The sequence below is a fragment of the Gavia stellata genome, chromosome 20 (assembly GCF_030936135.1).
Source record: "Gavia stellata isolate bGavSte3 chromosome 20, bGavSte3.hap2, whole genome shotgun sequence".
Lineage (NCBI taxonomy): Eukaryota > Metazoa > Chordata > Aves > Gaviiformes > Gaviidae > Gavia > Gavia stellata.
Genome location: NC_082613.1, coordinates 11,990,893 through 12,011,687, shown reverse-complemented (window position 1 = coordinate 12,011,687; position 20,795 = coordinate 11,990,893). Strand labels below are relative to the sequence as shown.

Genomic DNA, 20,795 nt, shown 5'->3' with positions numbered 1-20,795 from the left:
CAGTTCCCGTTGGGATGCAAGCACCTCTCTCTGCTCCCCATGTGCAGCATAGATGCAGACTTCACTGGGGTGGAAAACGTTCTTCTGTTCTACCTTTGGTCCCAACCCCGGCATCCTTCTGGGGACGTGCATCCGTCCTGGTGTGTCACAGCTGATGCCCCTTTGGGCACAGCCACTCAGCGCACGTGGTGTACTGGTCCCAGGGTGAGATCCCTTCGTCCCAGACCTCCTGAATGTGTTTCCCTTCTTTCCCTGCCGAGCCAGGATCTCCGCCAAGGATCTGAAGAACATGCTGTCTCAGGTCAACTACCGGGTCCCCAACATGAGGTTCCTGCGGGAGAGGCTCACGGTGAGTGTGTGACCCCTCCGCTCTCCTCGTTCGCGCTGGGGACCCTCGGCAGCCTGTTGCCTGCCTTTGAGCAAAACCTGGTGGTGGTTAAACTCCCACGGCGTGTTTGCATATTGCAGAGGCTCCCAGCCTTTCCCGGGAGGGCCCCCACCCACGGCGGCGACTGAAGAGGTGCCAGCTCCCACTGGGTGCCGCACCCTGGCCCGTTTGTGGCCGGCGCCCTCTCTTCGCCCCACCCTGCCTCCCCCGCTCCCCGCAGTGCTCCTGGCTCCGGTGGCGGGCTTTGCCCTGGTGGGGTAGACTCCAGGAGGACGGGCAACAAGGCCAGCTGGTCCTGCAGCCCACTGCCACCGGGTGACAGGCGGCCAGCTCCGCTAGCGTCATTGCAGACGCAGAATGAAGGGTCATCCCATGGTGACCAGCCATTTCCACCAGCACTGAACTCCGAGGCCGAAGAGCGGTGTATCCGAAGGAGAGCACACGCTTCGGGTCTTGCAGTTTCCAGACGCTTCAGGTGCTCTCTGCAAACAAAAATTAAAATGATCCGTTTGTAACTATTCAAGTAAACGATAACGCTTGTTAATCAGCACTGTGATGCCTTTATGCGGGTGAGCTGGGGGAAACGTGTAACTCAGTTTAGGATGTGCCCATGTCCTGGGCACTACGGGGTCCTGCTGGCCCCAGCAGAGATGGGCAAAGGTAAGAGGCAAAGTCTGGATGGGTTTTGGCCTTTCCTCCTTCTCCTCTGGGAATCCCGGTGGGAGGAGACACTCCTCGGGCTGTGCAGGGTTGCCTGTGGCCCCTGTAAAACCTCCAGGGTTTTTTTTGCCACAGGACGTGGAGCAGAGGAATGGGGATATCACATATGGGCAGTTTGCACAGCTCTACCGCAGCCTGATGTTCAGCGCCCAGAAAATGGTAAGAGCTGAATTCTCCAGGGCGGGGAAGGGGAGGGAGAGACCGTATTTGTTACTGGGCATTTCCTCTTAATTGCCTTTTTAACCCTGCTGCCCTCAGCTAATAGCTCTTGTCTCCTACCTCTGGGCCAGGGATGACAGGGAGTAAAGAAGTTATTTCTTTAGGCTGGTTAGCACAGGGCTGCTTGGGCTGCTGGGGACGGGGGAGGCGGTGGATGAGCGATGGCTGTAGGAAAGCCGAGCTGTACAGTGCTGGTTTGCTGTTCCCGTTACCTTCCTGATCAATTTGTGCTTTCACATACGTTGGTGAGATTGAGTGCAAACCTAATGCTTGTGCTTCTATTGCAGATGGATGTCCCGTTCCTAGAAAGGTGGGTAATTCTCTATATTTGCTGGGGAAGGGGCTGTTTTCTTTTGCTCTGTAACGTGCTTTGGTGTCTGCAGCAGCGCATCAGGGAGGAGGAATGCTGCACACCTCTTGCTTGCCACCGTGCTGCTTGCATTTTTGCACTCTGAATAAGCATCTTTGCTGTAGACACTTCAGCTCGGGTCAGTAAGGGCTGTCGCCTTCCCAGACATCCCACTGAGATCCAGCTCGGGTCAGCCGCCTCCAAAACTGGTCAGTTGGTTTATATGAAGTAATCAGACCTTGAGCCATCTCCCAAAGGTCATCCTCGTGGTTGGTGCTGGTTGGCCACAGTGCCAGGGACTGTGCAGGCTGTGCACAGTGCACTCCCCTCCGGCTCCTCTCCAGGCACTGCCTGTGGTGCTATTGCCAGCTGTGCCCTTCCCTGCCCTGTGCACATCTCGGCCGTGGTGAAGAGCTTGAATTTAGACAGGGAAGCTAAAGAGTGAAAGACTTGTTAACTTGTCCAGGTAATCCCCCGTAGTTTCCTCTCTTTTTTTCCTATAACCATAGAGAAGAGAGTTGGCAGGGGCCTCAGCAGACCACCTGGTTCATCCTTTTGCCCAGGGCAGCCAGCGCTGCCCAGTCCATTTCTGGGTTTTTTTGTGTCCTCAGCATGGCCCTTGGCTGTCCAGTGCGGCTTGGTACATTCATGGACAAGTCTTTTGAGATAACCAGCTACAAACGATTCCTTCCTTCATTCCTTGCCCTGCCTCCTTGAGTCCGTGTCCTCTGGGTACCTGTAGCTCTGTCCTGTCCACAATCACCCCTTGACTGTCCTGCAACTATTTAGTTCTTTTCACTCTTGTACAAGCCAGAACCTCTTTTTTTTCTTTTTTCTTTTTTTTTTTTTTTTTTTATAAATCAGTCCCTCTGATGATTTTTGCTGCCCTTCACCAGAGTCTCACGTTGTCATACCCTTGGCAGTGTGAATCCTGGGCTGCTCCTGGAGCAGTTCCTGGCTCTGAGATGTGGACATAAAATCTCAGCTGCTGCGTGTGTGTTGTCGTGCCCTCCTTGGCTCTCTCTGCTCATCCTGAACTGCTCTCGCAGCGCTGCTTGCTCGGTACACATCTTGCATGCGCCATGGTGGTTGGAGATGGCATCTCACATGATGCTGGTAACAGTTGGTTGTGATGTGCTGCATGAGTGACCGAAGCTTCTCTCTCTCTCTCTCTGCTTTTCAGGGGCGGAGAAAGGTCTGAGCACTTCAGGGTGTCGCTGCTGGAGTTGCAGAATTTCTTGCTGGAGTACCAGAGGGTGAGCTCGACACAGGCCCAGGGGAGGGACGAGGGGGTAGGCACCCGTATCGGTAGGGATCCGGTACTCCAAGGGTAGCCTTGCCGTGGAGCTGGGATGATTTGGTCATGGGCTGCTCTGCCTGGCACAGCCACAACCTGAGCGCATCCTTCCTGGAGCAGGAGGTGGTGCAGGGGAAGCGCTGGTGAGGGTAAAGCTGGCCTCAGCCAGGCACCCTGGTCAGAAAAGGGACCAAGAGCAGAAGATCTGAGAGGAGTGCAGGTCCTAGGAGGGAGGAACTGGTCAGTGGAGATTTACCCAGTCCCTGTGACCTCGGCTGGTACTTAAGGTTTGCAGCAGCTGAAGCGTCATGGTCCATCCTGTCTGCTCAGGAGATCTCAGCAGCTCCTGAGGAGCAGGCGATGGATTCGATTGCTGACCTTCCCATGTACAAGCAATCTGAGGTCGGACACGCATGCAGGCACAAGCAGCACATTTGTGGGCTGTGCAGACCCTTTATTTCGACTTTTGCCGGGCTCCCGTCTCGTTGCCGGGCTCCTTCTCCAAGAGGACAGAGGTGGCTTGCAGAAGCACTGCCATGCCTCCCATGAGAGCGTGGGGCCTCCTGCTTTGCACCGTGCTCCCCGTCTCCCACCACCGCCTCCCTGCCCATGGTCTGCAGCGAGCAGAGAGTTAACCAGTGAAGAGATGCAGCCGTTTTGATAGCCTAATGAAAGACACCCAGGGAGAGAGAGAAGCAAAAGGAAGCTGAGTTGGCTTCTGCTGCCGGAGGAGGAGGGATGGCAGATGTGTGCAAAGGAGCTATCGGAGAGAAAAATGCATGGCATTGAGAAAATGAAGACCATTTAGAAACAGGGCAGATTTCTGCAGTTGCGTGCTATCTGGCATTTGTGCTGACAGTTGAATTCCTGGCAGAGATGGTCTTGCATTAAAAACTGCCTCCTTAATGGTTAAAGCTTCTAGCTGGATGAGCTGCACATAGTTTTGAATAATACTTTCTGAAGTGGTTTCTTTTTTATGTCTCTCTTGGGCTTTGCAGGAGCTCTGGGCTGCAGATACCCTTCAGGTACAGGAATTCATGTTCAACTTTCTGAGAGACCCTTTGAGGGAGATTGACGAGCCTTATTTCTCCATGGATGAAGTAAGACACCCTGAACGCTAGCTTGTATGGAGTGGGGTGGAGTAGGGTGTGACATCCCCAGTGCGATGTGTGCTGCGGTGTGACATCTCTACTGTCTGTGTCTTCACTGCGGGGTGGCGGTGCTTAAAGGGTCACAGCTCCTGTAAGCTGCATTGCTATATGAGATGAACGTGGTGGGTCACCATGTTGCACAAGAGCTGGTCAGTGAAGGGAATGACTTCTGGGCTCTCTTCTTGTGCTGTATGTGTGCAGCTGGGAGTGCTCATCAGGCAGTTCATTTGGAGGAGGAAAGGGGCTGCGTTTGGCTTAATGCCCCTTTGGGGCACATAAGGATCTTTTCAAAGCAGGAAGAGCTGAACACGAAATAATAAAAACAACTGGAGATGACCATGTCGCTGGCACTCTGGACTGACTCCCACGCAAAAGTCCCTTGACCCACATGGCCTTAGTGAGCTATTGCCTGCCACGTGAGCTGCAAAATAAAATGCAGAGCAATTCATTTGTCTCCAGCTAGGTCCAAGGATTTGTACAGAGATACCTGGCACAGCTCAGAAGATTGGTGGCAATGCCTAAGCTGTGGTTACTCGAGCCTGCTGGGTCAGGTGGCTTGGGTGCTGTCTTGGTTGTCTCTGGTCAGTCTGTGCTGAACTTAGAAAATAGCTACCTGCTCGGTAGCTGCTGACACAGAGGGTGGATGTGTGTGAAGCTAAACCACAGCACCCGGTTCCTCCACATCATTAACACACTTCTTTTTCTTCCTGAGCAGTTTCTCACCTTCCTGTTTTCCAAAGAGAACAGCATCTGGAACTCACAACTGGACATGGTGTGTCTGGAGAACATGAACAACCCGCTCTCCCATTACTGGATCTCCTCCTCACACAACACGTAAGGACGAGGGGATGGCTCTGTCCGCCCATCTGCTCCCAGCGTCCTCTTCCCCTGTGCCAGGGTGGGATTTGCCTGATTCTGCCCAATCCCAGTGGCGGGTCAAGTAGACTTTTCCAAACCGCAGCCAGTACATCAAAGACCTTCCTCTTGGTGCCCCAGTCCTCCCTCCATCATTTAAGCATTAGTGTTTTGCTCAGACACTGTCAGCAGCACGCATCTGCACAGACCGTGCTTTCAGGTCCCCGGCTGTCACTCGGGCAATTTCTTACCACTAGCAATGTCATCTTCCGCAGCCTCTAGGGACAGATGCGATAAAAATCTGGCAGGCTGAAATGGGCCGTTTTCCTTCTCTGCTGCTAGAAGAATCTTGTAGGAACTGCTTTCTTTGCAGATGGGCTCTGTCTATGCTCCCCATTCATGGGATGCGGTGGCAGCACCTTAGCCCAAATTTAAAGGTCCAAGAGCCAAGCCAGCTGAGCAGCCTGGAGGACAGGCAGCGAGCTCCTGTCTGCCTGCAAGAGCTGGTCTAACTCTGCTCTCGGGCTGCTTCTGCCTGGTACAGGGGGCTCTTTGTGGCACCAATGCTGATATCACTCTTTGAGGCTTATCTCAAGAGCCATCAGCGAGGCTGGACCTCAGAGTAGTGCTTGCAGCCCCTTGCAGTAGGAGCAGAGTTGAACCCCTCACCTGGGGAAGATGGCAGGTCTGGAGGAACATCGCTCCCGCTGTTCCTTACGTCTCAGAGGCAGGTCCGCGATGTCGCAGCAGACATCCGCGTCCGTGGTGAGCATGTCGCTTTGCTGATGTCTTCTCTCACATGAAAGGTACCTGACAGGGGATCAGTTCTCGAGCGAGTCCTCGCTGGAGGCATACGCCCGCTGCTTGCGCATGGGATGCCGCTGTATCGAACGTGAGTACCCGGAGCCAGCACTTCTGTCTCCGTCGTCGCAATAGCTTGTGGTGGGGAAGGCTTTGCATGGAAGGCAGGGCTGAAGGTTGACGTGTCGGTCGCAGCATTTTCGCCACGACGTGCTGAAAGGGCTGAGGTCATTTGCTTTGTGGGACTGGGTGGTACATGCCTGAGCTTTTGGTTTCCCAGAAAAATCTGGACTTTCACCTCACTCCTTTATTACCATCCAACGTGGTTCCCAGCAGCACTTAGTTCAGTCCATCTCATGTCCGTGTCCTGCCTATATTCCAGCCTTTGGGCTAAGTTTCCCCCGTGGGTTTCTTTCAGTGGATTGCTGGGACGGTCCCGATGGCATGCCGGTGATTTACCACGGACACACCTTAACCACCAAGATCAAGTTCTCTGACGTCTTGGTCACTATCAAGGAGCATGCCTTTGTCACCTCTGAGTGAGTACAGCAGGGACCTGGACTTCGGCTAGCAGAGCTGCCAGGAAGGCAAAGAGAGGGTAGAACCAAGGCTGTAACAAAGTGAAGCCCACCTTTATCCAGAGACCCCACACAAGACCACGTGCCTGGGATTCGGTGGGAGGCAAGCATGTTGTGTCTCCCAGCCAAGGGGAGATTTCACCCAGAAAGAAGTTGTGGGAGGGAAGACCTTGGGTAAACCCCAGTAGTTTTCCAGTCCTTCTCCACTCTGTGCATTGCCAGCAGTGTTGAGGACACCTTGCTGGAGGGTGGTTACATGGAATGCTCAAGACAGCACAGATCGCTGGTGATGCAAAGTGGTCTTTGAGGGCACAGAAGCCAAGTTTTGAAAGGGAGCTCAGAAGGTGTTGGTTCCATCCAGGCACCACGCTGGTACTGACGGCTCTTTTCCTCCTCCCAGTTTCCCTGTCATTCTGTCCATCGAGGACCACTGCAGCATTGCTCAGCAGAGGAACATGGCTCAGAATTTCAAGAAGGTCTTTGGGGACATGCTCTTGACTAAACCAGTAGATATTTCTGCTGACGGCCTTCCCTCTCCAAACCAGCTCAAGAGGAAGATTCTCATCAAGGTGAACTCCCCAGCAAGGCTCCTAAGTGGAGATGGGGGCAGATGGGGTGAGGGTGTGGGAGCCCCTTACCTCTGGAAGGGGTTGGTTGACAGCGCACGAGGTGGAAGTGGAGACCTGGTGCTAGAAACAAATGGAGACAAAAAGCTCTCTTGCTTGAGAGGTGCTGCTGGGAAATGAGCTCAGCAGCTGGGTGCTGACTCTCTGGGGAGCTTGGGGGATATTGGTATTTCTGCTGCAGAAATCACCTCTAGGAAGAAAGGGTGGGACTTCAGTGCTACTTGATAATCTCTGTGGCATGGGTCTTACCTTGGTCCTTTTAGTCTGGAGGAACCCACTGCAGTAGACCTGGAGTTTTAGGGTTGTTCACCAGGAAATCCATGCTGCTTTTTGGGTGCCTGCTTCCCTTAAGGTGCCTGACCCGCTGTCTCGTCCCACAGCACAAGAAGCTGGCAGAGGGCAGTGCTTACGAGGAGCTACCCGCGTCCGTAATGTATTCAGAGAATGACATCAGCAACTCCATCAAGAATGGGATCCTCTACCTGGAAGACCCCATCAATCACGTACGTCTCTGCCACTGTCACCCTGGCCCCATTCTGTGGACTCCATAAATGACGTGGTAACTCCGTAAGGCACTGTGTGATGCTGGAAGGAAGGGCTGTGGTGCAAAAGATCTAAAAGGCCGTTGGTCTGTGCTGTTTCTCAGGAGTTTCTGAAGTCTGGGGGAGTTTTTATGCTGGCTCTCTCCTGTGCTCTTCCCTAGGCATCTCCTGTTGGCCCTTGTTAGAGGCAGAAGGCTGAGCTAGAGGGAGCTCTGGGCTGATGCACTGCAGCTGCTCTTGTGTAGTCCCTATAGCCTGTTATCTGTTGCTGCAGTAAGTCCTAGCGATGGCCTGCGTTTCTAGACCTGCCTGCCTTCTACCAAGTGCCTACACACTTAACACACCTAAACGAGCATTCTGCTTTGTAAAGCACCGAGCATTCATTTTACTGTGTGCATTTACTTCTTCAGCTGCTTCGCTTTGCCGAGGATCTGTCAGGCAGTTGTGTGTGAACGAAACAGGTTTTTGGAAAATAGGAAGGTGCAATGATAAAGCTGCATAACCATCTCTGATATCCTCATCTCTGATAGCCCCCGTGCTGAATCCATGCCGAGTGTTTTCTTTTTGCATTGATTTGCTCTTCATTTGGTCATCTCCTTTTAATACGTGCTGGGGTGTTTGCAGTGTGATCTGCAGCCAGTTTGTATGTAAGACCTATCACATGCTGGGTTTTTTGCTACTGATAAATCCATGCTTTGGCTCTGGGGGATGTCTTGGAAGCTCCTGTGACTCCACTGAAATCAGTGTTGTCAGTGACTGTCCTTCACAAACCCGATCACTCCTCACTGCTTGTGCTGATCAAGAAGGGAAGATCCCACGGATGGGTGGTGGGCCAGCTTGGGGCTTCCTCAGGGGGTCTCTTTGCCCAGAGTTTGTTTCCTTGCAGGAGTGGAACCCTCATTACTTTGTCCTGACCAGCAGCAAGATCTATTACTCTGGGGAGACAACCAGTGACCAAGGCAATGAGGACGAGGAAGAGCAAAAGGAGGTGAGGGCTCCCTTGTGTGACGGTGAGTTGGTCACCCTAAGAAAGGACTTGACTGCCCAAGGGGCTGAGCATCTCCACTGCCAGCTGGCTTCAGGGGGAGATCCTGTGGTGGGAAGGGTGGGAGCTGCTTCAGAAACTCCCTGGTCCTGGTTGGAAGACCCCCTGAGCAGAGCAGACTCCAGCACCATGAGCCTGCCCTCCGTAACCCAAGACGGTGGGTTTTCTCCCTGCCAGGTGAGCAACAGCACCGAGCTTCACTCCACGGAGAAGTGGTTTCACGGCAAGTTGGGAGCGGGACGTGATGGGCGGCACATCGCGGAGCGGCTGCTGACGGAGTACTGCATCGAGACGGGGGCTCCCGACGGCTCCTTCCTTGTCAGAGAGAGCGAGACCTTTGTTGGAGACTACACCCTCTCCTTCTGGTGAGGACCACAGGCGCCAGCCCACTGCTTGGTGTCACTCTGGGGGTAGTCTTCATCTTGACACCATCGTCAGTGTTGGGTCCCATTCCCCAGTGGTCCGCGAGCGGGTTTCTCCCCTTTTTCTGTGCCCCAGCATCATGTCAACTCACTGTCCCAGTGCAGAAGGGTCAAATCCCTTGGGACCCTTGTGCGATGGGTCTCCTGTGGGGCAGGAATGCCGTGTCCAGGCTGGAGCTGTGGCCGAGGGACGTGCAGAATCTCCATGGCCGACCCTGGTTTACCCTATCCCTCTTCCACAGGCGCAACGGGAAGGTGCAGCACTGCCGGATCCACTCGCGGCAGGATGCGGGCAGCCCCAAGTTCTTCCTGACAGACAACCTGGTGTTCGACAGCCTCTACGACCTCATCACCCACTACCAGGAGGTGCCGCTGAGGTGCAACGAGTTTGAGATGAGGCTGACGGAGCCAGTGCCGCAGACCAATGCCCACGAGAGCAAAGAGTGAGTGCATGTTTGGGGAGGGTGCGTCGTGTCCACTGGGCAGCTGGGACCCCATGGGAAATGCTCCCAGGTCTTCCTGCTGTCCTTCCTTCCTTGCTGGGGCTCTCTGGTCCCCTCTTGCTCCCTGTGGAGCTCCCTGTGTCACAGCAGCTGCGCTGGCCAGCTTCGTTGTTGACGGAGCTGGTTGTCTTGGAAGCTCAGTGCAAAGAAAGGAGGTACTGGGCTTGGTTGGGATGCCCTCACCCATGCCGCATGTCACCAAATGTCTCTGTTCCTGCCTGTCCCACAGAAAGGAGAAGACAGCCCTGTTGCAGTGTTACATATGTGATGATCTCTGCTCCCTGTCTTCCTTTTGAGGATTCAGGCAGCCTTTTGGGGGCTGGAGGGGAAACTGTGGCATGGCAGAGGTGTGGGATGAGCTGGATGTGTGGAGACCCGTGTACAGTGACACGTCTTTCCTTGAAAGGTGGTACCACGCCAACCTCACCCGGGCGCAAGCCGAGCACATGCTGATGAGGGTGCCACGCGATGGAGCCTTCCTGGTGCGCAAGAGGAGTGAGCCCAGCTCCTATGCCATCTCCTTCCGGTGTGTCCCTGGGAGAAGGGTGGTGGGCACGGGAGGTGAAGCTGGGATGCTGCAGTGTGTGAAAGAGCAGGAGAGGGGCCGTGAGCCTGATGTGAGCCCTTCCAGAGCTCTTCTCTCTCCTGGATGGCCCTGGGTAAACCTTACAGCCCCTTGAGAGCCTTTAGGACCCTGCTTCTCCTCCTCTAATCTCCTGATGGGAGATGGCTGTGCTCAGCAGCCAGCCTGGGGTCACCTTTTGCTTGGGTGTCTTTATTTTGGCAGACACTCTCTCTTGCCAGGCACCAAGTGGCTTCTTTTTGTCTTTCTACCTGCCAGGGCGGAAGGGAAGATCAAACACTGCCGGGTGCAGCAGGAGGGCCAAACCGTGCTGCTCGGCAACTCCGAGTTCGAGAGCTTGGTGGACCTGATCAGCTACTACGAAAAGCACCCGCTGTATCGCAAAATGAAGCTGAGGTATCCCATCAACGAGGAGACGCTGGAGAAGATAGGGACAGCGGTGAGTGTGGGCGGCTGTTGGAAGAGCTAAGCTAAAGGATGATGGACAGGTCCATTTTGAGCTGGTGCCTTGAAGTGGTGTTGTGTGACGCATCTCTGTGCTTCACAGTCCACATCTCTTGGGGCTTCAGGCCCTGTTGGAAACATTTATTGGCTTGAGCGAGATTTATTGCTGCCCCTCTGACCCAAGTCAGCAGGGAGTGTGGGCTGGGCATCTGTTTGCTGTGTACAACATCACCTCTGGCATTGTGCCTTCCCTGGGGTGTTCTCCCTACCTCCCCCGAGGCAGGGGACCTGTTCTCCTGCAGAGCCACAGTTGTCACCGCTGGCCCTTTGCTTTCACAGGAGCCAGACTACGGAGCCCTTTACGAGGGACGACATCCCGGGTTCTACGTGGAAGCCAACCCCATGCCCACCTTCAAGGTACCTCTTGCTGCTTGGCATGAAACAACCTGCAGGGCCTGAGGGTTTAGCAAGTGTCTCTTTATTTTCCAAGAGCTGTGTTATTTTGCACACTCATTTCTAGACTGTACAGGGAGACATGCTCTAGGCTGAGCCTGCAGGCTCCCAGGCTGGGCTGCCTCCTGTTCTGAACTCTCCAAACTAAATCCATCAGTGTCTCTGGCCCAAAGGAAAATGCCTGTACAGGGCCATACCAGACTTGTGACCTCTGGTTTGGCATAAACAGGGGCCTTGATTTGTTTTGCAAGGGTCACTAGGGTCTGGCAGCAGGTTTGGATGCTGCCTGCACATGATGTGCCTCACAGCCCCCCCAGCAAACACGTCTGCGATGGGAGGTGTTCTCTCATCCCGTGGGCTCGTTGTCCATGTGTCCGTCCGCTGCCCAGCCTCATGGGACCCCTCCTCATTGCAGTGTGCAGTCAAAGCCCTGTTCGACTACAAGGCACAGCGGGAGGATGAGCTCACCTTCACCAAAAACGCCATCATCCAGAATGTGGAGAAACAGGAAGGAGGCTGGTGAGTTGGTCCTGAGCCTCCTTTTTCCCTCAGGGACACAGTCAAACCTTGGTGTAACCATCCATACAAAGGTGTGTCCCCTCTAGGGTTGGGTCTGTTTGGGGAATTGCCCACAAGTTGCACAGCCCCAAAGCCTCACGTACCCTAAAAGCAGATGATGGAGGAGCTGCCTGTTCCCCATGACCCCCAGTCAGGATGCTCTGGGATCCCATGGTGGGTGCTGATGCTGCCCCTTCCCTTTCTTCCAGGTGGAGAGGAGATTATGGTGGCAAGAAGCAGCTATGGTTCCCTTCCAACTACGTAGAGGAAATTACTGGTCCCAGCAGCTTGGAGCCAGAGCGGGAGGTGAGCTTGTGCCTGAGCAGAGTAAGGAGGGGCGGTGGGGAGGACTGCGTGTGCGCAGCCCCCCACACTCAGCCGCACTGCCCAGCGCCATGCCCAACACCATCCTGCCTGTGCTTCGTTCCCAGCAGCAGCTGGATGAGAACAGCCCCCTGGGAGACCTGCTCGGAGGCGTCCTGGATGTGCCCTCCTGCCAGATCGGTGAGTGCCCGGGAGGGATGGAGGACTGGGAGGTGTTGCAGCCCTGTCGCGTGACGTTTGCACATCTGGGCCGAAGGGCTTCGGTCTCTGTCTGTCTCTAGGCACCCCTGTGCCTGTTGCAAGTGAACACCAGTCCGTGGTGTGTGCTTGCGGTGCGGTGATGCGCTCTGCTGCTGCTCCTGACACAGAGGGTTCCTCGGGATTTGGGGCTCAGGCATGTCCCTGCAGCCTGAGTACAGCCGAGGAGCACCGGGGGTCCTGCCGAGGAGCCGCTCCAGCATGCCTTGAACCTGCTCTCAGGGGGCAGCCCCCCCCAGGCAAGGGAGCTCAGACCGATTTTGTAGGCTCCTCCTCTTCTGTAAGGATTTGTCCTCCCTCGCACACGTGTGGTCCAGCCTCCCTGCCAGGCTGCCGCAGGCTTTGGGGCTCCTGGGCGCTGGCCGAGCTGGGTCCAGCCTGCAGCTCCCTGCCGACCCTCTGCTCCCCAGAGCCCAGAGGCCATTGTGCTCCAGGTGGCTGTTACCACCTAGGCACTTCAGGGCACAGAGCGAGGAAGATGCCGGAATGGGGGGAAGATGCAAGGATGGGAGGAAGAAGGCACTACAAAGGCCTCAGGAGGCTTCTCAGCCCCCTCAGGATACATTCTGCATCTTCACCTATCACCTCCTGGGCTCCATCTGTTGCCTCCAATGACCAGAAATGGGAGCGTCTCCTCTTAGCTAAGAGTCCCAGGGCAGCCATGAGAGTCCCTCAATGTCTGTCCCCTCTGCGGTGTGAAGGACTTGGCTCAGTATCTGCTTGTGAACTTGTTCTCTGTTCCCTCTCCCCACAGCCATCCGCCCCGAGGGGAAGAACAACCGCCTCTTCGTCTTCTCCATTAGCATGGCCTCGGTATCGCGCTTGTCCCTTGACGTGGCAGCCGACACGCACGAGGACTTGCTGGACTGGGTGAAGAAGATCCGGGAGGCAGCCCAGACAGCTGATGCACGGGTGAGTCTGGAGAGCCCTTGGCAGGGGAGATGTCTCCTTGCCAGCTCCTGGATTTCCCAGGAGCCAAGGAGCTGGTGGAGGCTGGTGGGGAGGGTGGTGAGATAGCAGCCTGCGACAACCAGCAGAGCAGTTACAAAGATATTAAAGCCAGAGTCATCTTTGACAGTATAGCAAGGGGTGGTGGCCATGTATTGTGGCTTGAGAGGTTCAGGCTGAACATGTGGGAAGACTGGTCCATGGGGAAGGTGTTGCAGCCTTGGGAGGTGGGGCATCTCCATCTGTGGAGGGTCGCAAGGCTCAGCTACAAGGCCACAGCTGCCCTGTGCTGGTACCGGTGCCGGTCCTACTCTAGGCGCAAGGTAGGACCCACCAAGGGCCCTTCCCATGGGTGCTTCTGTGGTGACCCCCATGCAGACCCAGCAGACCTGCTGGTGCTTGCCACAGCGTGGGCAGGAGCGGCCACACCAGGCCAGCGCTGCCATTGACCGCAGGTGGTGAGCTGGGTTATCCAATGCCGCTGCTCCCCCCGGCCCTGACACCTCTCTCTCCCTCTCTTGGCAGCTCTCTGAAGGGAAGATGATGGAGAGGAGGAAGAAGATTGCCCTGGAGCTTTCGGAGCTGGTCGTCTATTGCCGACCTGTGCCCTTCGATGAAGAGAGTGAGCATCTGCTGGTCTGGTGTCCACCGCAGGCAGTCACTATGGCTTTAGACCCCATGGTGTGCCCCGAGGTGCTGCTTTGGCTAGATCTCAGCAGAGGGCAGGTCTCCAAAGCAAGTTGGCACCAGTTTACATTGGGGCTCTGGAAATCTTCTCCAGAGGGTGGAAGTTCCCTTCCCCATCCCTCTGTTGCTGGGATCTGTCACCATCCAGAGCAGCTGCCGGGGGAGTGGGGCTGGGGAGCATTGTGCGTGATCACCGAGAGCGGTTTCGATGCTTTCAGCCATCGGTGTTGGGCACCCGGCAAACATGGGCCGGGGCAGGGCAGGGTCTGCACAACCTGATGGTGGCTGACCCAGGGGCGGAGAGGACGGTGTTAGGAAGGGACCTGGGGTGGTTGAAGTGTCTAGAAAGGGAATGTGCTCCTGGCTTATGCTGTGCCGTTTCCTCCCAGAGATTGGCACAGAGAGGGCCTGTTACCGAGATATGTCCTCCTTCCCCGAGACCAAGGCAGAAAAGTATGTCAACAAGATCAAAGGCAAGAAGTTCCTGCAGTACAACCGCCTGCAGCTCTCCCGCATCTACCCCAAGGGCCAGCGCCTCGACTCCTCCAACTACGACCCCCTGCCCATGTGGATCTGCGGCAGCCAGCTGGTAGCACTCAACTTCCAGACCCCAGGTGAGGACAGCGGGCAGGGAAGGTGGGCACGCTCCTGGGGTACCCTGCGCCTCCTCCTAGCCACCTGCCTGCACCCCAGCTAACCTGGTCCTGGCAGATGGGGTCTAGGAGGGGTCCTGCAGGGAGCAAGACCCGGTGTTCATGTCCAGGCACGTGGTTGCCGTGGGGGAAATGTGCTCCAGAGGGCTGGGTTGACCTGGGGAGCTGGGCTGAGCCAGGAGGTTGTGGTGCCACGAGGACAAGATGAAATGGAGATGAAGCAGGGAGTTCCCCCGAGTGCCCAGTGACAGGCAGGGCAGGCAGGGGCAGTACCAAAGGGGAGCCCCAGCCTTGGGACACCAGCTGGTTGCAGGGCCTGAGTCAAGCTCGCTGCTCTGCTCACCTTTCCCCACCTTCCACCCCTGCTCCTGCCATGCAGTCCAGCCTTTCCCTGGCCCTTGCCAAACCCTGCTGTGAGCCCGTTCAACTCACCAACCCGCCAGAAAACTACCTGCCTCTTCTTTCCTGCTGGCTTTTTCATTCCTTTTGTGAATTCAAGCATCTCGCAGGGCGATTTGGCAAACGCTAGAGCCAGCACAAGGGAAGCTGAAAAGAGAGGGAGGAAAAGAAAGGGGTGACTCATGGAGCACTGGGTAGTTGGGCAGATCGTGCATGAGGAAGTCGCCCCATGGCCCCAGCACATGCGCAGGCTGTGGTGAGGCCATGGCGCACAAGGCATTGGCAAGGGATGGGCCAGGTCCCCTTGCAAAGGGCTTCCCGTGAGGCAGCAATAATCCAGGCGGTCTGGCTGGTGGAAAGGGCACAGGGTCTCCTCCCTCCACCTCCCTCCATCTCCTGCCTGCGCTCTCCAGACAAGCCCATGCAGATGAACCAGGCCTTGTTCATGTCCAGCGGCCAGTGTGGGTACGTCTTGCAGCCGACCAACATGCGGGATGACATCTTTGACCCCTTCGACAAGAGCACGCTGCGGGGGGTTGAGCCGCTCTCCATCTCCATTGAGGTCAGTACCTCCTCCCAGCGTGGGAGGAAGACTGGGTCGGATCCAGGTGGTTATACCAAGCATGGGGTGATAGAAGCGTTTTCCCGCGTTCCTGGCTTCTGTCTGCAGCTGCTCCTCACCAAATCCCTCAGCCCCTGCCTAAGAGCTGTCCCGCAGCGCAGGCTTGGAGAGCCCTCGCTGAGGGGGGAGACCCATGGGTGCTGTGGAGGGAAGCGCTGCCAACCTCCCCTGGGTGCCTGGAGAGGAGGAGCAGGAGCATCCCTGGGTGCTCCCCCCGGGACCCCTCCCACCCGGGTCCCAGTGCCGGCAGGTGGCATCCACGAGCCGTGGAGGTGACAACTCTGTCCCCAGAGCTTAGCCGGGACTGCCCAAGGACACGATGGCTCCCAACGGGGTAACACAAGAGCTGTGTGTTGTCCCCTCCTTGTCACTCAGTTGCTCCGGGCTCGATGTTTCCGCGTCCCCTTGCTCACAGCCCCTCTCGGGAAGATGCTCAAGGTCGGAGCAGACTTTTCAGCCTGTTTCTGTGTTGCACTGCTGGTGATGACAGAGGGAGGGGGGTGCTGCTGGTGGGGGTACGCAGAGGATGGACTGCGGATGCTCGTTGAATCTTTTTCCTCCCGGGTGGCGGGACTGGGGCTGGTCCGTTCCCGTGTCAACTGACGGAGCTGCCCAGCGGAGGCTCTGCGGGGGTACGGGACAGCTCGCCAGACAGAGCTCCTGGAGGGATGGGAAGGTTGTGGCTGTGCCAGACCAGATGGCTCTCATGTTTGGCCCAGCGGCTGTCCCACTAGCCTGTACAGGTTTCGGAGCCCAGCTGTGGGTCGGCAGTCTCCTTTGCGAGGCCCTTCAGCTCAGGCAGACTTTGGGGAGGAGGCAGCAGAGATCCTGCCTTTAGCTGCTCACATTTTTCTGACAACACGCACAAACTGCAGCTCCTCTGAGGCCACCTCTCTTCCGAGTGATGCCACCGAAGAGAGCCACAGCCCTTCTCAATGAGGACACCCCTTCCTGTCCCATCTGCACCATTGACCCCATATCCAGTCTCCCTAAAAATCTCTGGCACCATTTCCCTGCACCGTCTATTTTCCAAACTCTTCCTGCATCCTGGGATGCAGCTGCCACCACCAGCTGTCAAGAGTCACTGTGTCATAGCCTGTCACCGTCTCCTTTAAGAGATGGGCTCAGCCTTTTGTCCTCTGGCAAAACTGCCTGATGTCCCCACCAAAGCCAGCTTTCACGGATGGAGAAGCTGTCTCAAGCCCAGCATGACTCAAAGCATATGCTCCAGCATTGGCAGCACGTCCTTCCGCTGCAACAGCAGCGTGCCGACAGCACGCTGGAGTGACATATGGCCACTGGCAAGAGGGAGCTGGGATTTCTTTCTCCTGCAAGGAAGCAGGTTGTCATTTGAGTTGAGCACAGACTGTGCTACGAACAGGAGGCAGCAGCAGCAGCAGAGAGCAGCTCCTTTTTGTCCTCAAGCCAAGGCAGGAGGGCTGAGAAGTTTGGGCAAAGAAGGGGGGGTCCAGCGTAGCTCTCCAGGCAGGAGAAGGCGGCTCAGCTCGGCAGCCCAGCTCCAGCTTGGCAGGCTGGAGGGGGGATGCTGTGGTCCCAGGCCTGGCTGTGCAGGCAGCAGACAGGAACCTGCGGCAGTTCAGCTGCCTTTTTTTGTGGCTTACACACCAAATTGGTGATTGGTAACACCATAGCAGCTTCCAGGGGCGGGAGCTGTTTTTCTCCGAGAGGCAGGCTGAGCTGGGCTGGCTGTCAGTGTCTCTTCTCTCTCCAATTAGCAGAGCCAGGGTGATTTATTTGGAAAGAAAACGTCTTGGTATGCAAACAAGGTTTTTCCTTTGCTCCTGTCTCTTACTAAGTCTCGCCTGCTCTCTGCCCAGGTCCTGGGGGCCCGGCACCTTCCCAAAAACGGAAGGGGAATCGTTTGTCCTTTCGTGGAGGTGGAGGTGTCCGGCGCCGAGTATGACAACGCCAAGCAGAAAACCGAGATCGTGGGTGAGTGGGTTAGCGAAGGGAAGGGAGAGGGAGGCACCACCACTCCTGACTGTGCCGTGAGCCGTGGGCACTGCAGCAAAGCCTGGCCCCAGGGTGGGGGCTGCGCCCGCGCTGCCCGTCAGCTCAGCAACAGCCGCGGTGGGGGGCACGGGGCTCGGCGGGGACTGCCCAGTGACGGCCGTGTTTTGTGACTAGCGGACAACGGTCTGAACCCTCTCTGGACCCCGAAGCAGTTCCACTTTCAGGTCAGCAACCCCGACTTTGCCTTCCTCCGCTTCGTGGTGTATGAGGAGGACATGTTCAGCGACGAGAACTTCCTGGCTCAGGCCACCTTCCTGGTGAAAGGCTTGAAGACAGGTAAAGTGCTTGGGGAAGCCGGGCGGGAGGGTGGTGGGGTGGGATGGGCTGGCCTGTGCCCTGATGATCCTTACCAGTTTGCTAATTGCATCGTTAGCCAGGGAGACACTGAGTTTCACAGGGGGATGCTGTCAGTCCCCAGGCTGGCTCAGTCCCTCCTGTCCCCATGCCAGGTCACATCCCCAACCAGGTAAAGGAAGGAAGAAGCCATTTGCTAACATCCCTCGGGGCCGCCTGCCACTAGGAGGGAGCTGGGGGGGTTGGAGGAGACCCCCCTTGAGTTCTGTGCCGGAGACTGACACGTCCCTGCCTGTTCCGTGCCTGACACCAGGGCTGTCTCTGCTGTAGGTTTCCGAGCTGTACCCCTGAAGAACAACTACAGCGAGAACCTGGAGCTGGCTTCCTTGCTCGTCAAGATAGACATTTTCCCTAGCAAGGTAAGGTCAGGAGGGTGTCCTGCTCCGCTCGCCCCTGCAGCGGCACAGCGGCCTGGCCTGAGCCCGGGCGGGACGGCCGAGTTTCCCGTACTGCTCTGTAATGATGCACGGAGGGCTGGCAGGGTGGGAAGCGCCGGGCTCGCCTCCTGCAGCGAGTCAGGGCGTTTCAGGCAGGGTGCTGTCTGAGCTGCATTGGACTTGCCTGGAAATCCCTTCAGCAGAAGTTGAGGGAGCCAGATTTGCTCCATCCCAGTCCCTGTCTGCGCTCCGGGGAAGTTATAGCTCAGTATCACGGAGCTCAGCTGGCCCAGGGCCCTCCGCGCAGGCGTAAGTGGAGAGTAGGGCTCCTTCAGAAACAGATGTCTTATTTCTTCATTTAAAATGATGTTGGAGGGAGCCAGTGGTGTTTGTTAAAGACAGAGCAGCTGCACGTTGCAAACCCTGCGACCCCATGAGCCCTGCACACCCTGCGTGGCAGCTCGCAGGGCGGCGGAGCCCTGCAGCAGGACTGCCTTTGCTATGAGACATGCACTTTGAAATCCCAACCCCTTTACTGTATATTTTATTTCTATTTCAAGCAGGAAAATGGTGAAATAAACTTCTTCAGTGCTTCAGCCCTACGGGAACGAGCAGGGGATGCTTCCAATCAGCTGCTGGCAAGCAGAGGCAGAGAGGGGTCCTTCGAGTCACGGTACCAGCAGCCCTTCGAGGACTTCCGCATGTCACAGGAGCAACTGGCTGACCACTTCGAGAGCCGGGAGCGAAGGTATGCCAGTGCTCGTTGAGCTTTTCCCAGCACGAGCCCCCTCCCAGCATTTAGTCTCCTCAGAGGCGGATAAACGCAGCCTCCCACTAGCCCAGAGCAGAGCTGCAGCCTTGTTTGCCACGTGGAAACCCTCAATTTCAGCATGGAAGTTGTGCCAGTCCTTGGAGTACGTGGGACTGGGGTGGGACAAGGAGCTGCCACCCCCCAGCCGGTGGCACTTTCCCCCGGCGTGGGGGACGTGCTAGGCTCCCGCTTTCCTCCCGTGGGGCAGCTTTTGACCAGAGCCTTACCCTTCGTCATCCCTATTGCGCCTCAGTGTCCCCCCCTCTCTGTGCCCCCCTGCAGGGTACTGCGGAGGACCCGGGTCAACGGGGACAACCGGCTGTAGCCCATCTCGGCGGGGCGAAAGCACCTCCAGTGCTTGTGAATCTCACGGCACGCTGTGAACTGGTTTCTATGGAAACGGCACTGCTATGGCCTACTTTCAGGCAGCTTTTCCAGTTTCTCTGCTGAAGGGTGTTCCAGTGGAGAACTAAAAAAAAAAAAATTGGGAAAAAAAAAAAAAAACAAACGACCAAACCCTTAAACCAACCCCAAACACCCACCAACCTTCATCACCAAGCCCTTAACGAAGCGTATCGGTGCGTACAGCCTGCCAGCTGCCGAGGGGAGAGACGAAACTCTGTAATCACAAGGAAAGAGACCTAAAAAACCCCCAACCAGCGCTCTGCTGTCGCCGCTTTGCCTGGATTCCCGGAGATCCCGCTCCTGCGCAGCTGCCGGCGGCCCTCTGCAGCCATCCCCTGCTGTACCCGTTCCCAGCGCGCCGGCCGGGGGGGACTTAAGCGACGAAGGCAGCACAGAGCTCTGTCCTGGTGGCATCACATCTACCTACCTGTATAGCCACTGCCTATGGGTCCAGTAGTGAAACTCTACGTTTACAAGGCCACTCTAGCTTTAAACAACAATAAAAGTGTCAGTATTACATGCGTGGTGCCTTGGGTGTCTGGCTGCAGACGCGGCCAGTGCTGCACCAAGGAGCTGGGGTGCAGCCCCCCTTCCTGCTGGCTTTAGGGAGTTCGCAGCTACCTGGGGGAAAAAATAACCAGCAGTAGCCCTATGTGTCATGTTGTTCACTCAAAAGGGTAAAACAAGAGTATATGCTACAGCTGACCATGCTTTTCTGAACGAGTCTGGGGCTGAGGAGTGACTCCAGGCTGCAGGAGGGCTCCTGCACACTGCCGGGACACTCACCCCACAGGTAAGGTGTCATGCTTTTAAAATGAGTGTGAGGGTTGTGACTGAGCATTCCCTGCCTCTGGACAAGCAAACATCCCCCTGCATGGGGTGGCTTTCACCATCACCCAAGATTAGCACCAGGCGTAGGGCATCCCCTGGGCACTTCAGCACCCCACGCCCCGTGGGCTTCCCCAAACCCGAGTACAAGCACCAGTCAACTCACGTTCGTCTTTTACGCTCTTTATTTAGGAACAACCAAAAATGTCTGGTTTCATTTCAACAAACTGTACAAGCAAGCTCTTCCCCTCGCCCACCCTCACATCCACATATACAAAAGGAAGGGAAACTTGCCGTTCACTTCTCAGAAGTGGCATTGTTGCTACAGGGAGTTCTTGCCCTCAGAATAAGAGCAGGTAAAGTCCATAGCAGGTACGAGCTACCCTAGCCCTAGTAATAGCCACAGCCCACAATCACAGGCAGCTTCACTTTTCTCTTTAGAACCTTTACCAAAAGTAAAAACTATTATTTCCTGTCTCACACGATTGCCAAGGTGACCATCTAAAATTGTGGTCTTAAAAAAAACACAAGAATAACCCCACTGGAACCCCCCCACACCTC

General features: G+C 56.2%; 1 protein-coding gene across 1 annotated transcript in view; it reads left to right on the top strand.

Moving 5' to 3' along the window:
* Nucleotides 1-19,462, top strand: part of PLCG1 (phospholipase C gamma 1) — a 49,190-nt gene extending 29,728 nt beyond the window's left edge. The window contains exons 5-32 of the mRNA XM_059827376.1: nt 265-349; nt 1,184-1,267; nt 1,615-1,637; nt 2,860-2,932; nt 3,972-4,073; nt 4,840-4,958; nt 5,786-5,871; nt 6,199-6,319; nt 6,759-6,927; nt 7,365-7,487; nt 8,413-8,514; nt 8,749-8,936; nt 9,236-9,436; nt 9,903-10,022; nt 10,338-10,518; nt 10,863-10,940; nt 11,392-11,495; nt 11,744-11,840; nt 11,966-12,038; nt 12,871-13,028; nt 13,590-13,686; nt 14,141-14,365; nt 15,217-15,365; nt 17,264-17,378; nt 17,574-17,735; nt 18,084-18,172; nt 18,751-18,938; nt 19,284-19,462. Coding sequence (XP_059683359.1) covers nt 265-349; nt 1,184-1,267; nt 1,615-1,637; nt 2,860-2,932; nt 3,972-4,073; nt 4,840-4,958; nt 5,786-5,871; nt 6,199-6,319; nt 6,759-6,927; nt 7,365-7,487; nt 8,413-8,514; nt 8,749-8,936; nt 9,236-9,436; nt 9,903-10,022; nt 10,338-10,518; nt 10,863-10,940; nt 11,392-11,495; nt 11,744-11,840; nt 11,966-12,038; nt 12,871-13,028; nt 13,590-13,686; nt 14,141-14,365; nt 15,217-15,365; nt 17,264-17,378; nt 17,574-17,735; nt 18,084-18,172; nt 18,751-18,938; nt 19,284-19,326 — 3,355 coding nt within the window. The 3' untranslated portion in view covers nt 19,327-19,462. The remainder of the gene's footprint in view (nt 1-264; nt 350-1,183; nt 1,268-1,614; nt 1,638-2,859; nt 2,933-3,971; nt 4,074-4,839; nt 4,959-5,785; nt 5,872-6,198; nt 6,320-6,758; nt 6,928-7,364; nt 7,488-8,412; nt 8,515-8,748; nt 8,937-9,235; nt 9,437-9,902; nt 10,023-10,337; nt 10,519-10,862; nt 10,941-11,391; nt 11,496-11,743; nt 11,841-11,965; nt 12,039-12,870; nt 13,029-13,589; nt 13,687-14,140; nt 14,366-15,216; nt 15,366-17,263; nt 17,379-17,573; nt 17,736-18,083; nt 18,173-18,750; nt 18,939-19,283) is intronic.
* The last annotated feature ends 1,333 nt before the right edge of the window (nt 19,463-20,795 follow it).